The 17,276-nt window shown below is 40.3% G+C and overlaps 1 protein-coding gene across 7 annotated transcripts in view; it reads right to left on the bottom strand.

Annotated features, from left to right (window-relative positions):
* Positions 1 to 17,276, bottom strand: part of Ranbp17 (RAN binding protein 17) — a 298,250-nt gene that overhangs the window by 24,549 nt on the left and 256,425 nt on the right. For 6 of the 7 annotated variants that reach the window (XM_076856352.2, XM_076856353.2, XM_076856351.2 and 3 more), the window contains 3 exons: positions 15,781 to 15,995; positions 13,692 to 13,830; positions 2,517 to 2,683 (listed from right to left, as the gene is read on the bottom strand). In XM_076856352.2, coding sequence (XP_076712467.2) covers positions 2,517 to 2,683; positions 13,692 to 13,830; positions 15,781 to 15,995 — 521 coding nt within the window. The remainder of the gene's footprint in view (positions 1 to 2,516; positions 2,684 to 13,691; positions 13,831 to 15,780; positions 15,996 to 17,276) is intronic. The other variant, XM_076856355.2, reaches the window with a different exon arrangement.

Consider the following 17,276-nt stretch of genomic DNA (forward strand, 5'->3'; position numbering starts at 1 on the left):
GCTCATAATAACCCCCAACTGGCTCACTCCCTCTTTTCCAGGTCCATCCCTCAGGCTATGCGCTCTGTCCAGCTAATTCTTCCCACTGCCCCTGCCTGCTGCTTTTACTCTGGCCATCCGTTCAGTCCAGCCGACTCACAAGTAATTTTATACGCAGCAGAGAGCGGGTGGAATTGATTTTTCACTCAGCACTCAGTTCCCATCTGAATAATTATCAATTTTACTGCCTCATAAAGGGAAGAGTCAAAATTTCAAATCAATTCAAAAGAGCTTTTGAGACGACAGAAACTGTGCATAAGAATAGAGGTCAAAGTTGTCAGTGACCTGAGGAGATGATGTCAGATATTACTATACCCAACAGTTGACATCAGAGCACTCAAGATGATACAACCTGGTGCTAATGCAAATCATATTTATGCTGACTACCAGAGACCAGTCATTAATATTTAAAATGTTATCTGAAAGCCTACATTCCAAATAAATAGAATGGATTCCACTGTTAATAAAGATATATCACTACTTAGTCGTATGCTGCAAAGTGAAGGATTACCAAGTATCATTAACACACAGAAATGGCTTAAGCCAGTAGGCGAGGGTAGCCCAGGAAGACCCTTGGCTCCCAGAGTTTGAGCACTTGCTCAGAGCCTCCTGACTTTGCTCATATTTTCTACTAACTGTCTGCTGAAGTTTATGGGGCAATACTGCGATGTATGGCTGAACGCTGGCAGGAGGACTTGGTGGTGGACCTGCTCTTTGCCTTGGTAGGGCTTGGTCTGCTTTCGGGCCAGTCCACAGATATTTATCTTGTTCAGCGAGGATGCGCTCCGAGTTGGTGGTTCTCAACCTTCTCCACGCAACACACGCAAGGGCTGTGACACTCCCAACCCCATCAGAGTCCCCTGCATCTGGCTGGGGATGGAGATAGCTGGTGGGAGAGAAGAGCACCAAACCTTGATGGAGAGGGCATTTCAGGGGACCGGGCAACACGATAGTCAATGGTGCAAGGACCAGGCATTGGCGTTCAACAGCCCTGGTTCAAGTTCCGCTCCTGCGTAACCCTGCTGCCCCTCAGTGTGTGCATCTGTCAAGTGCGGTGGTAGCATCCAGATTCCAGGGCTGTTGTGAGTCTTAACGGGAAGCCCCCTGCGAGAGCCTCCCCGTCCCTGTCATCACTGTATCCATGGAATTACCGAAACACTGGCTGGTTACTCGTCTTTGTCCTTCACGACAAGGAACTTTTGAAGAAGAGAAATCAGGTCTTCCACGTCAGAACAGCTCCCATCCCTTGTGTGTAGTGAGTACTCAACAGATGTGAGCTAGACATCACCCACCTGCACAAACAGCTCTGGGTGACAGCCCTCTGCTATTGCTTAAAACATGAACTATGCTCCCTTCCCCCTCCTCAGAAAAGAACTGGTTAAATGAAATGTCCCCACAGACAAAGTTTACACAATTTCATTTCCATATCAGCAAAAACAACAGCCAGGAAGAAGCCTGTCCATGCTGTCCCATGCTATTTTTATCATTTTTTACTTACAGTGACTTTTCTGCGGGTTGCAGGTGACTTGTTTGCTCACTAATGACACTGTAGCAAGACACTGTTGAAGTATTTATGTTTGCAAATCAAAGACTATTATGGATATAATTTGGCAAGAGAAAACAACAATATAAAAATATTACATTCCAAACTTAGCAGAAGAGTGTAGTGGCAGTATAGCCATAAAAAATGGCATTATTCTCTTCGAAACATGCCTGGCGTGGTGTCACTGTTAACTGCAAGACTTTTAAAGAACAGTGTTGAATCTAAACCCCATTTGCCAATTAGAAAATATAATGATATGGTTTTATCACTTACTAATTAAATGTTCTTGGGAATATTCTTTCATCTGTCTGAACTGTGACTCCTCATCTTAAATTGGGAGCAACACTAACTATAATCTGATGAGTGGCAGTGCCTAGCTGGCTGCCTGGCAAAGCCTAGGAGCCCAGCAAAGGCGAGGTGGCCTCACAAGACACACCAGAGTCCGACCAGGGCAACTACACGACACCCTCAGAGGCTCCAGAAAGAAATCGGAGATCACCACTTCTAGTTCCAGTTCTGCCCTCTTTTTCTCAGATCTCTGGAAGAACTGTCTGTTTTTGAATTCTAGCCTCACTGAGGTGAGGTGGAGGACATCTGGATCTCTTGAGGGTGGGTGAACCTGGGGCCACTCCCACTTTCAAGGAAAATACTCAGAGAATAAGCTCTACTGGGTCAGCTGGCTGTTCCCACAGCTTTCCCATGTTCACATGTGAACACAGCACAGTGAGACTCCATGTGGCGCACGACCCTAAGAATAGGATGCTCATCAGAACAAGCCATACTCCACACGTGTGTAACACGCCAAAATACACTCTGCAGTCATGTCTAAGGAGAAGAACTGAAAAACAGAAACAAAAACAACAACAAAGAACACTTGTTTTTGGTGTTCAGGGACCAGGCTGCCTCTGGGCCACTGTTTCTTAAGCTAGGTTACCTGCTGCAGGACATCTGGGTTTTGCTGCATAAAATGTAATAGTCTCTGACCAGCCTGGGCAGCCTCTCTGCAGCGAAGTGGCTTCTTGCCCTCTTTCGCTATGTGCTTGAAGAGGTAGGTGACGATGTAGTCTAGACTGGCACAGCAGCTGGAGCAGACGACTGTATCTGTACAGGTGACAGAGAGAGATTCACTGCATCATGGAAGCGTGTGCAGCTTTGGACACTCTACTGTCTCCATTAAAAGAGAATCACCTCCTGGTTTCAAAACAATTCCACCAAACTCAAGTTGCTTGAGGGCACACTGCCTTGCTTCTTTCCTTAAGCCAAGTGTGGACCACAGGGCCTGGCAAGGAGACACCTTCGCAAGCAAATTATTCTTAGCTGGCACTAGTCGGAGTTCTCTGTTTGGGACTTAACTGCATATGTTCAATTCAAGTGACTGTTTATTAAGCATCTACCTAGTGCAAAAAGCTCTGAGCTTCAGGGGAAACCCACCCAGGGTCAAATAGCTCATACTCTGGCACACAAGTCATCACTGCACACTGCTCTGGAGAAATGGGTAACATACGGCTAAGGACTCTGAGGGAGATCACACTGAGATGGGAATCCAGGAGAGCTTGGTGAAGAAGGCAGCCCCTGACACAGGCTGGCAATTTAGATCTCAGGAAGGACATTTTTCAGGTAGAGATCAGTATGAGGCGGGAGAATGGGAAAGGGGCAGATGCTGGAGCCACAGATTCTGGTTTCAAATCCCACTGTTTCCAATCACCCGCTGTGTTGGTACCTGGAAAGCACCACTTCACTTTTCTCTATGTGTTAGTTACTGTGTTCAGTGATTTGCATGGATTGTTATTTTTAATTCTCACAACAACACCCTAATGATTACTCTTGTCATTACCCCCATTTATAGGTGAGGACACTGAGGCTTAGAGAGATGAAGTGACTTGTCCAATGACACCCAACTGGACCCCTGTGCAGCCAATGTATGAAAATAAGCAAGGAGACAGCAGAGTCTGGACCCAGATTCTAAACCACTATGTTAAAACCAGGGTATTAAGCAAACATGTCCATAAGCATCCTTATAAGCCTTATATCACAGTGGGTGCTTGAGAAACTGCATGTCCTACTGGTTTGTCATCGTGGTAAGAAGGATGTACTCAGGAAGCAGGACCTTGACTTGAGTGAAGAATCTATAGGGAGTCAGAGAGAAGGCTGACACAGTAGGTTGGGGTCTTAGTCAAGGGGGTGCAAAGGGGGCTGAGGTACATTTGATTTGAAAATTAAGAGAGGTGCCACTGAAGGCTTGAGCGAGCAGCTGACATAGTGCAGCAGCCATATGTATCGAGACTCTTCTTTGTACACTAAAATGATCATCTCATCAGATTTAACAACTATTTTGTAATTAGGTATTATTTACATTTTTAAAATGAGAAAACAGAGACCTGGGGATACAACATAGTGGTAGAGTTTGCTTAGCACGTATAAAGCCCTGGGTTTGATCCCAGCACGCAGGGAGAGGTGGGGAGCGACACACACACCCCACTAAAACTCAAGAGATAAAATCATTTATCCAAACTCCATGATTTTTCAACTCATAGCATGACACTGCCCATATTTTAAGGCTAACAATGACATCTTGACACCCCCTGGGAGTTTCTGATTATATTAAAGAAACAATTAAAAATGGTGAATATAGTAGTCTCAAAAGAGAAGTAGGTGGATTATAAACTTTGCAAGAGAACAGTTTCTTATTCATCTTACTCATGGCTAAGATTCTGAGACCCATGTATATCCCACATAGATTAAAGCTGATATACTAGCTGAATCACTTAAAAGAATGGGAAGCTAAAGCTATCCTGAAAAAGTTTTCTAGAGAAGATCTTGAGTTGTATTTAATAGCAATACTTCGCACTGACACAACACTGTAGTTTAAAAACTCACATCATTTCAGAGACAGGTCATGGAAATATGAAGGAGGAGGTTTTAGGCAAATTCTGAAATACAGAAGGGACAACAGGAGCTGACACAGAAACGAGGGACCAGAGGTGAATGAAAACCTACAAGACAGGCCTGGACAAGGCTTTTAAGAAAGAAGTTTCTTTCCCCTCTACTAGAGCTGTGGCATTTGACTGATCAATTAATTGGCAAATTGATTTTTTATCTCTTCCTGGTAACTGGGTTACTTTGTAGGAGGGGAATTTTGGTTTTCTAACCCTGGGAGACAGAACAGGCCTAAGAGTCAGACGGATCTGTTGAGTGGGGTTGCTTTTCTTTTCCCTTCATATTTCTACATTTGGAGTCCCAGCCATGGAAGTACACAGACAAGTAACTTAACATCCACAAAGGCAAGGAAGAACATCAGGGTTCCCCTCACCAGCGAAGAGCAATATGGTATCAATCAAACACAAATTTTAAAGACTTCACATAGATGTGGTGACCACGTGCCATGAAGATTGCATTAAAAGGCTCCAATCCTTGGAGTCAGCTGTGGGAAAGCCAGGTGAACACTTCAGAGGCAGAGGCTGGGAAGCACCCTCGCTGTGAGGAGACCTTCCATTATGGCTGATTTATGGGTGGGAGCTTTGAAAAAGAGAAATGGTATTTCCAGGTGGATTGAAAAATCCCAAGGATCAAGGGCATTTGGTCAAAAGCAGAATGAACAGTGCAGAGGACTCTACCTTCTTACTGGCTTCTTTATCTGCAATGAAAGATACTGTGTGAGACTCAAATCCTGAGACTCTCCTGACAGGAAGACCAGGAGATATGAGGAATTTTCAAATTTTGTCCTAATTCTTGGTGTTGAAGAATCTTTTCAAAAGGATTATAGCCAAATTTAGACAATGCTGTAAGTGATTTTTAGCCTGCTATGTACTTAGTCCTCTCTGGCAGCTTGTTTCACACTGAGGAGCCAAGTGCTCCTTCTTCCTGCGGGGGCCTGCAGGAAGCACATGCATCATTAACAGTCTCCGGCTCACCAAGGCCCAGGCCAAGCAGCGCTGAGAAGTTAACTCTGCAGCAAAGAGTGCTTCACTCAGGGTCAGGGAGGGCCATAACGGGGTGGAGCCCTTGGCTTCAGCTCAACACTCACCACGACACAGGGGAGGACGAAGGTCTTGGGAAAACGCCATTTGAAAGTCAATTTCCAAGACAAAACACCTATTTGGGAGGTGCAGCAGTTTCAAAAACCGGACAAGTGTGGGTCTAAATCTATTTTCCTTCCATGTCTGACTTCCCTGAGCTTCACCTGCAGTCTGTAGCAAGTGCTTAACACTGCCTACACGGCACATGGCGTGAGGACCCACCCGGCGCTCAGCTTCCTACCAAGGTGGCCCGCTTCCCTCTGGAGCGCGCTGGGATGGGCAGCATGTCCAAGCTCTTCAGAGTTCCTGGGATTCTGCTCTCATAGTACATTCAGACCACATATTTAAGAATGTGTTTGAAATTATGAGTTTCCCACTTTTATTCTCACATACATTTAATAAAGAATGAACTTCACAGGAAGACCCGGTGGCTCCCAGTGCCTCAGTCTGGCTCACTCCCCTGTCCCAGCAGGGACACTGTTCTGTCCTTCAGAAGCTTATAATCAGGTATAAAACAAGGACAACCAGTGCTCCTGCCCACCTAGGGAGTGCTGAGAACGCAGGGGTGGACATGGAAGGCCCAGGGCAAATGGGCACATACTGTGCCTACAACCACACACTTGAATCCAAGATCGGCCTTCCCTCTGCACTGTTACTTTGTTAAGAGTCCCTTGGTCTCATTAGAATATACAGATTTCAGGACTGATCAAGATCACGCTTTGAGAATAACACAGCTGCTTGCAACTAATTCAAAATCTTTAGTATTACTATGATGTGAGATTAAAAAAAAGACTGTCAAGCTACACTGTAATAATAAAAGACAAGACTTCTTGCCCATGAAGAATTAGATGCTATGAGAATTCGCCCTCTTGCCGTGGTAAACAAGAAAACAGGACAAAATATATGAAACAATGTTTTTCAATTATTGCACAACAAGCAGCATAGGCCTATTAAACCAGAGAAGAGGGAGACAGATGTGGTGGTACTGACAAGTATGGAAGCCCACTGCCCAAAGCAGCTTCCAAGGCTGCAGGCCAGGACAAGAAACCCAAGCAAAGCCCGGGATCTCCTGAGCTGCAAAGAGGGAGACTGGTATCTGGGGAGCGGAGGCAGCTGGGATTTGTGGTGCAGACCACTGGAGTGTGGGGCCTGAAGAAGAGAAGAGGCCCAGAGAATTGCAAGGGAGTCCTTTCCAGGGTGCATCTGAACAGTGAACTGTGCAAACGGCAGCAAAAGCTCCCCATGGCTGAAAAGCAGTGGGCCACACGATCCCTGAAGGTTACGAAGAGCTGGGCATAACTCACCATACAGAGAGCACTGAAGTGTCCTTACAGGGGTCACACCTCAGTAGAGGGGTTCAGTTACTCCAAAATAAAGGCTGCTACTTCATCTCAAATCTCTAAAGGGTACTCAACTGAAAAAACAAAATTCAAAAATCTTGGAAAAAAAATAAAAAATAAAAATTCAACACTAAACAACATAAAAATCACAATGTCTGGCATCCAATCAAAAATTGCAAGGCACAGAAAATGAAAAAATATGAGCCATAAAGAAAAAAATAAATCAATAGAAACAGATCCGGAAATGACTTTAGTAGACAAGGACTTTAAAAAAGTTGTTATGAATCTTATAAATATTATCAAGGTTAAGGGAAAACATGAATCTGATGGGGAGAAAATGGAAGATATAAAAAGGCCTGAACCCAGGCATGGTGACACCTGCCTGTAGTCCTATCTACTTAAGTGGCCAAGGCAGGAAGATCACTTGAGCCCAGGAGCTCAGGGCCAGCCTGGACAAAAAGTTAGACTTCCCATCTCTTTAAAAAAACAAAACAAAAAATCTAAATTCAGTTTCTGAGAATAAAAACACAATGTCTGAAATGAAAGAAATATTGGATTAATAGCAGATTAGTTAATGTAGAACCAAAGATCAGTGAACTTGTGATACAGCTCTAGAAACTACTCAAAATGAAGTACAGAGAGACAAAAAGCAAACAGAACAGACACCCCCCCAAAACATAACAAAACAAAACAAACCAGACAGTGTGTCACTGATTTGTGGACCAAGACCAAGAGTAAGAGATACACAGCACATATATAACAGGAGCCTGGATCTAACAGAAACAGAGGCAGATTTTCTTCAGAAGTAAATGGGAATGATATTATTTGAAGATGTAGATTTTAAAAACCTAGACCACTACTGAAAAATAAAGAGGCTGGCTAAAGACCACAGGGGACATAAGAGGGACTCATGAAAAATGTTTAATTAACCCAAACCAAAATAATGCAAAAAAAAAAAAAAAAACACACACACACACACACAAAAACAACGGCAAAAACATAGGCAGACAGGATAAAGAGAAAGCAAACAATGCTAGTTATACTAACTGGCTGAAATACTGATCAGAAGGCAGCAGCTATCAGATTTGATATATACATGCTACGTGTTGGCAAATGTTCTTGTCCTATCCCCAGACACTAAATGTTAGGTTAAATGACGGGGAATTGCAGATGGAACAAAGTTTGCTAATCAGCTGACCTTAAAATAGGGAGGTTATCCTGGATTACCCAGGTGTGCCCACTCTCAAGCTTAAAACTGAAAAAGAGAGGCAGAGGACACCAGTCAGAGGTGCTGTGTGGGACCTGGGAGGCTGGACAGGAGAGCTGCAAGTTCCAGGTCAGCCTTGGCACTAAGTAAGATCCTGTCTCTTAAAAAAAAAAAAAAAAAAAAAAAGTGTGTGTGCGTGTGGGGAGTGCAGCTCAGGGATAAAATCCTCTTGGTTCAATCCTCAGTACCCCACCAACAAGTAACAAAATGAAAACCCCCACATTTTTTAAAAAAAAGTGAAAGGATGGAACAGGAGAAAATACTAATAAAAAAAAAAAAAAGCTGGAGAAGTTATCAGACAAAAATTTCAGAGGAAAGAATATTACCAGAGATAAAGAGGATAATTTTGTAATGACAAAAGTTCATCAAAGGAATTTAATAATTTTAAATATTATGCACCTAATAACAGAGCTATTTAAACCGAAACATTTGATACAAAAACTGACAGAACTGAAAGGAGACAGGACAAATCTATAACTGTCTTCAGAGACTTCAACATTTCTTTTTAGTTCATGCATAGAAAAAAACAGCACCGATCAACCAACCAGGAGCAACAGAGAAGAGGTATATCACCTTCAGCTAGAGCTGGCACACAGTACTCCCCAGCAGTGGCGCACACATTCAGCTAAGTACTGGGAAGCATTTACCACAGTGAGGGTCATAAAGAGGTCTCAATAAACTTTAAAAAGTATAAAACTCATTGAGTGTATTCTATGACACAATGGAATAAAACTAAAATCAGTCACAGAAAAGATTCAGGATCATCTTCAAATTCTGGAAAATCAGTCTGCTTCTAAGGAACAACCCACAGCTTTAAGAAAAAAATCAGTAGGGCAATCAGAAAACATTCTTGAACTGAATAAAAACAGAAGCAAAAATAACACTTAAATTTTTTGAGATATAGCTAGAGTAGTGCTCAGATTAAAGCATTAAAAGTGTACATTAAGGGGCTGGGGTTGTGGCTCAGCAGTAGAGCGCTCGCCTAGCATGATCGAGGCCCTGGTTTGATCCTTAGCACCATATGAAAATAAATAAATAAAATAAAGGTACTGTGTCCAACTACAACTAAAAAATAAATATTAAAAAATATATGTAAAAAAGGAAGAAAGGTCTAAAACCAATGATCTAAGCTTCTATCTGGGGAGGGGGTGAAGAAGGCAAAAATCAACTGAAGAAAAAAATGAAGGTCATATTTGAAATCTGAAATAGAAATAACAGAAAAAAAATCACTGGAAACTAAAAATAATGCTTTGCAATAAAACTGATAAACTATAGCTGGAATGATCAAGGAAGAAAAACAGGAAAAGGAGAGGAAGAAGAGGGAAGGAGAAGATGAGAGGAGGAAGAGGGGAAGAGACAAGGGGGAGGAAAAGAAAAAAGATAATATGATACAAATTGCTAATATCAGGGATGAAAGAGGGAACATCATTATAGGTCCCATAGAAATAAAACTGGATATTATCAAGGGGACATTATTAACAACTTATGTCAATAATGTTAGATGAAATTTAGACACAAACACTAAATATTCAAGATGTAATTAACAACTAAAATAGATATACATCTACTAAAGAAATTTAATGTGTAGTTAAAAATCTTCCAAAGAAAACTTTAAGTCTGATGGTTTCACTGGGAAATTCTATCAAATGCTTAAGGAAAAATAAACAAAAATTATATATAAACATGAGAAAGCAGAGGAGAAAACATTTCTTAGCTCATCTCATGAGGGCACTAGACTGATAAAACAAGGTGAGGATATGAGAACAGAAAGCTCCATGAGAACTACAGAGGAACACATCAACATCAGTCATAGCCACGTGTGGAACGCAAAGCTGACTTAATATTGTGATTTGGACTGAATATTGTTGATTTAAATATCATTCAATGTGATCATTAACAAAAAAGGGAAAACTATATGATCATATCAGTAGATACAAAGAAAGCACCTGATAAAATTCAACACTCATTCATGATAATAAACTCAGCAAACTATGAATGAAAGAATTTCTTCCAAAGGATAAAAGACACCTATGAGAAACCCAGCATTATATGGGATGGTTTGAAACTGAAAAACTGCCTTCAAAACTGAAGAGAAGAAAAAAAGATGCTTGCTCTACACTTCTATTTAAGATTGTGTTGCAAGTTCTAGCCAGTGTGATAAAACAAAAAAAGGCAGATGGATTAGAAATAATGAGGTAAAACCTCTTTATTTGCCAAAAAATCTATGTAAGAAATCTATAAAAAGCTGATAGAATAGGTGAGTTTAATAAGGTTATAGGATATAAAGTCAACAAAGAAACAAAAAACCCAATTTTGATTCTATACTATAGCAAAGAAAAATAGATAATTAAAATGCCACTGATAATAGCATAAAATTGTACAATATTTAGTTATAAATATATTTTTTAGTTATAAATATCAAAAAATACAGATAAGACTCATAAATTCAAAGCTACAAAAATGTTTTTGAGAAAAGTTGAAGAAGACCTATGTGAATAGGGGACATATAGAATTTTCAGGGATTGAATACTGAATAATAGTTAATATGTTAATTATCTCCAAATTGATCTATAAATTCAATGCGACCTCAATCAAAATTTCCCTACTCTTTTTTTTTCTTTAAAATAATTTGTTTTTATTATTGCATTATAGTTGTATATAATCATTGGGTTTGTTCTGACATAATCAAACATGCATGGAATTTAATTTACTCCCTTTTAGTGCCCAGTTTCCTCCTTTCTCCTCCCTTCTCCCTCCTTCTATTCCCCTTCCTCTACTCTACTGGTCTACCTTCCATTTATTTATTTATTGTTAATTGGTGACTTTATATTATATATATCTAGCTTCCACAAATGAGAAAAAAAATTCAACCCTTGATTTTTTGCCTGATGTTCTCCAGTTCCACCCATTTATATCAACATCAGTCAGGAACAAAAGGATGCCAAAATTTCATTCTTCTTTATAGATAAGTAAAACTCCACTGTCTACATATACCACATTTTCTTTATTCATTCGTCTATTGATGGGCACCTGAGCTGCTTCCTTGTCTTAGGTATTTTGAGTTGTGCTGCTATAAATACTGATGTGGGCTGTATCACTATAGTATGCTAATTTTAGTTCTTTTGGATAAATACAGAGAATACATAAAAGACTCAAAAAAGCTTAATACCAAAAACCCAAATAACCTAATCAAGAAATGGGTTTAAAAAAAAACAACTAAACAGACATTTCTCAAAACAATAAATATACCAAGCAATTGGGGAAATGAAAATCATAACTATATTGATATTTCATCAGAATGGCAATTATCAAGAATAAAAAATGCTACTGAGGATGTAAGGTAAAAAAGTACAGTCATACATTGTTGGTGGGACTGCAAATTAACACAATCACTTTCCAGAGTGGGGAGATTCCTCAAAGAGCTAGGAACAGAGCCACCACATGAACCAGCTCTTCCACTCCTCAGAATTTATCCAAAAAGAACTAAGTCATCACACTCGTTTCAACAAAAGAAACTGAGAAGTTGATTCTAAAATTTCTATAAAAAGGCAAATAATTTTTAAAAGAGAAAACACTAAAGGGCTATGATACAGTATTTTAAGACCCCCTATAAAATTAACAACATACTATTGGCATAATGTAACCAAATAGATAAGGATGTTTCATTAACAAAAGGTGCTAGAACAACTGTTGACTGTCTGCGTGTTAAAAAGAGAATTTGAGCTTTTACTTCATATCATACATGAAAATTCAATTGAAATACATCATAAACTTCAACATCAGAGGTAAACCCATCCAATTTCTAGAAGAAAACCCAGGAGAAATCTTTATGGCCTTGGCTAAACAAACATTTCTTAGAACTACCACCACCACAACAAAAGATAACTTGGACTTCTTCAAAACTAAAAATTTTCTTCTTCAGAAGATACTGTTAGGAAAACACAAAGACAGGTCATAGGCTGAAAAATATCTGCAGAACTTAATATCTGATGAAGATGTGTTTTCAGGATATACAAGTCTTATTACTCAGTAACAAAAACAAAGAACCCAGTTAAAAATATGAGTAAAAGATCTGAACAAACACCAAGAAGACATGTGAAAGGCATTAATTAGCATGACAATATGCTTAAATCATTATTCATTAGTAGAATGCAGATTAAAACTACAGTGAGATCCCATTTCCCATATGTTACATGGTGAGATTAAAAATACCAGTGGTAAGTATTGGTGAGGGTGAGGAGTGAACGGAGCCCTCCTACACCACTAGAACCAAACGGTACAGTCACCTTGGATAATGGTTTCTTCAGATTTTAAAAATATACTTAGCATGAAACCCAGACCTACTCTAAGTACCTAGACAAGGGAAATAATTATCTATGATCGATTGATCAATCAATCTATCTGTCTGTCAGAGGTAGGTAGGTAGGCAGGCAGGCAATCACATGAGGACTAGTACATTAATTTTCACAGTGCCAATATTCAAAATTGTGAAATAGCATAAACAACTCCAATATCTACCAGTGAATGGACAAACAAACTGGGGTAGTCCACATGATGGAATAATACTCAGCAATAGAAAGAAACTAACGGGGCTGGGGATGTGGCTCAAGTGGTAGCGCGCTTGCCTGGCATGCGTGCGGCCCGGGTTCCATCCTCAGCACCACATAAAAACAAAGATGTTGTATCCGCCAATAACTAAAAAATAAATATTAAAAAAATTCTCTCTCTCCCTCTCTCTTTAAAAAAAAAAGAAAGAAACTAACGACCTGAACCAGGTGTGGTGGCACATGCTTATAATCTCAAGTGACTCAGGAGGCTGAGGTAGGAGGACAGTGAGTTTGAGGGCCAGCTTCAGCCACTTAGTGAGAAGACATCATCTCAAAATAAAATAAAAAGGGCTGGGGATGTAGTTCAGAGGTAGAGACCTGGTACCCAAACCAAACAAACAAACAAAAAAAAACAACAAAACACAAAACAATGACCAAAAACCCCAAATGATTTGCAAAATAATATGAATGACTCTCAAAGGCATCACACTAAATAAAAGAAGCCAGACATAAATAACTTCATATTATAGGAGTCCATTTACATGAAATTCTGGAAAAGACAAAGACAAGGCAGACAGTGGTCCTTTGAGACGAGTAAGGAGAAGGAACTGATTTGAGGGGACGTAAAAGAGCTTTTGGTGGGATGAAAACACACACAACATTATACACAATGGTGTGGTGGTTCATTTGTCAGGACTGATCAAACTGTTCACTTAAAATCAGCAATATAAATTACACTTCAATAAAGCTAATTATAAAATAACATACTATATATCAAAATGTATTTTTCTATTTGCAAATAAGAGTTCTAAAATAATCTTTAAGTTTGAGCTTACAATACCTTTTTCTCCTTTGGAGGATGAGAGTCTCAATGAGCACATAGATTAAGAGACCATGAGCAAGCTTTCCTAGGGGAACAACGTTTTCCATGATCCTTACCAAGAGTAGTAAGTCCTTCTGAGATAGAAGTGAGGACATACAGGAGCACAGGAGGCTCTAAGTTGATGATGAAGCTCATGTGGTCCTGGGTGAGACATTCCAGGAGTGGATAATACGACTGGCTCAGTTTCCGATATTGCTACAACACAGAGAGGGACTGTATGTCAAACCACAGGGAAGAAAAAATCATGTACAGTACAAGCGCAATTGCAACTTATAATATTGGAAACTGTCAACTTATTTTTAAATACAAGGTCAATAAATATATTAAAAAATGGCATAATGATTCCCAATTCAGCATTTAAAAGGGTTCTAATAGGAATCCCTTGATCTCTAGAAATGTTAATTTGAAGCTGTAACAGAATGTTACTTCAGTTTTACTCTACATGGCTAATACCTAAAAGCAGGTAAATATGTGGAAGACTGAATCATTTTTCTGAACTGGAATATTATAACAATGAATAGCACTTAATAGTGGTTAGACAACTTTGTTATTATTAGTTTTTGTTTTTTAAGCACAAAGAAATTTGCTGTTATAATAGGACTTGGCATTATAGTCTGATATATTTAAACAATGCCAACCCATCTGACTAACTCATCCTTTAGTAAATGGCTTAGTATTTTCCATACTACAGGCAAAGATAAAACATATAAGAAACATACCTGGAAAATCTCAAATGTAACCCAAATTGATGTCAAAGAAGCATGCTGCTCATAAGAAAGGTAAAGCAGAGCAGCATTTCCTAAAGTGAGATGCAGGTAGCTACCTCTGTAAGAATCACTCAGGGTGCTCGTTCTGATCCCGCTCTAGACTCACTAAGTGGAAGGCTCTGAGGTGGGGCCGGCAATGTGTTTTTAACATATATACGAGATAGAGTCTTACGTACTCTCAAGTTTGAAAATTATTGTACTGGAGGTTTGCTTGACTGTTTAAAAAAAGGGGGGGGCAAGAGAAAAATTTCTAGAGTGACACCATTTTTCTTGGGGGACCTCAGCTGTAGTGAAGAGTCGCCTCAAGGAAGTGAATGTAACACATGGCCGATTTGATCCAAGTGTCTCCTTTGTAACGTCTGTCCTCCGGGCACAGCCTCAGTGAGCATTCCGTGTCACTGGGAGAATGCCTGGTGACTTCAGCTTGAGACATATCCCCACAGAGGCCAGCCTAGGATGGTGGGGACGCCTTGAGTTCAGGAGTGTTTCTCATGAAGGCCGCCCCGCACAGGTCCTCAGATCATCCTTGTAACCCTGGGGCTGCGGTGTGTGTGATCAACTGGGAAGGCCTGAACCATTCTAAGGATGAATTACTTGTCTGCATTACCCAAGAAATCACTGCCACCACACTGGGTATTCAATGGTTTCTGGGTAATCTGGCAGATGTTTAAAAAAAGCCTGATAATGAGAGCCCAGTGAAGGAAACAGGAAATTCGAATTACCAACAAGCACCCTGCAGGTGCTCTGATGGATTCAGAGTTTGGAGACCACTGACACACATTAGAGAAACTAGGTGGCCAAGCAGGGAAGGGCCCTGGAGCTCACCCAGTTAATCCACTCATTTTGGAGAAAAAGAGAGGAGAGCTGTTCAAGGTAGATAACTAGTGTGTGCAGGTCTCCACATATGTAGGGCTGCTCCACCTGTGGTTCTGCAGTCTGTCCAGTTCACTAGAATTTTAGTGGAAAAGAAAGCCAAACCACAGGGCAAGTCAGAGGAGCCGAACAGAAGGACTGGAAGACCTGGCGGCAACCCTGTTTCTGCTGCAGGAAACAGATGTTTTGGAATTATGAGTCTGGCCGTAAGCAATCAGCTGAAAGTGCTCATTACATTTTGCCACGGCACAATCTGGAGCACTCTGGATGACCCACCTGGAAGAGGGTGGCAGGTGCCCCTTCGAACCTGCAGTTGATTCTATAAGCACAGTCACTAGGGGTGTCACTAGATAGCACATTTAGTGGTGAGTGAGACCAAGCACGCTGTCCCAGAGGGGAAACTGCTCTGGGGCTGCTCTCGCTCCCCAGCCCTAGTCCTACAGTTGGGGGCCTGTGGTTGCTGCTGCTCGCTTCACAAAGATGCCCACATTACATGATTGCTTACTAGCAAGTCGCTGTGGGACACCGACAACAGCATTTTGACAAAGGCCTGGAGTACATTGTCAAAATGGTTGTCCCCATACAACTTGAAGACGCCAAAGCTGACATAATTTCCACATAAGGCAGATTTGAGAGCTGAATAGCAGATGGAGATGCCCTTGAGTTTCATTGGATAAATCTGATCTTTTGAGAGGCTCCCAAGAGACAGGATCTGATTACCTGTTTTAGGGTAAAAGCAGAAAGAGAAAGTGCCATAAGTAGAGGTAATTCAAAGCAGCCATAGGGCACAATGCTTAACATTTCACCTTACTGTGAATGTTCCCTTCCCCAGCACTGCTCCAAAAACTAGAAGTTTTCACTTCTGCTCTACAGAAGTGAAAACTACAAATGCTTAAGGTCATTTACCTGGGAAGGATAAAGGGCCCAGGGGTAATCGATCAGGGCATGGGAAAGTCTGGTGTTTGTATCTGGATGGTGATTACATTGAAATATACAGAGATACGTAAAAGTTTATTGAGTTATACTCTTCAGATTAATTCACTTTTGTACTTTAATATAGATGTTATTCTTTCAATAAAAAGTTTTTAAAAAGTAGGATAAAATAATCCACTAAGAGAAAAAGATAATCTGATTAAGATGTAAATTACTCTAAATTCTGGGTAAACTTCCAACATTTTTATATGAACTAGATCTTGAATTGCTTCACTTTTAGGAGCCTCATAGGTTTGGTTTATGAATTAAATGAAATAGGACACACATTTTTGGCACAGTGCCTAATAAACACTCTTTCCTTTTCCTCCTTAGTTGTTTTCTCAGAAGACCTCAAGAGATAATTGTTTTTAACATTTATTTTTTAGTTGTAGTGGACACAATACATTTATTTTATTTTTATGTGGTGCTGATGATTGACTCAGTGCCTCACGCATGCTAGGCGAGTGCTCTACCACTGAGCCCCATCCCCAGAAGACTGTTTTTAAAACTATCTCAATTCTATGCTGACTAAAGACAAAGAAATGTTTATATAATCACTTAAAAATTTTTCTATTGTAATCTTTAGCACTTACATCAACTTTTTTTTTTTTTTTTGTATTAGGGACTGAACTCAAGGGTGTTTAACCACTAAGTCATATCCCCAGCCCTTTTTATATTTTATTTTGAGACAGTTTCAGTAGGTTGTTTACAGCCTCACTAAGTTGCTGAGGCTGTCCTTGAACTTGTAATTCTCCTGCCTTAGCCTCCTGAGCTGCTGGGATTAGAGGCGTGCGCCACCACGCCTGGCAACAGTTTGTTTTTGAAATGTGCACTATTAATGCACGTTACTAGACAATAACTTGTTTTTTTAAAAAATATAGTCATACTAAATCTTAGCTCTGCTTTCTCCTGTTCAAGTGAACACTGCTTCTAAAAGTGAACTACATTCAGTTCATGAAGTTTAGAGGCACTGTGGCTTATCCTATGTCAACCTGGCTAAACCAGGATGAAACCCATTTCCCTGTAAGA

This window comes from Callospermophilus lateralis, chromosome 5 (assembly GCF_048772815.1).
Source record: "Callospermophilus lateralis isolate mCalLat2 chromosome 5, mCalLat2.hap1, whole genome shotgun sequence".
Taxonomy (NCBI): Eukaryota; Metazoa; Chordata; class Mammalia; order Rodentia; family Sciuridae; genus Callospermophilus; species Callospermophilus lateralis.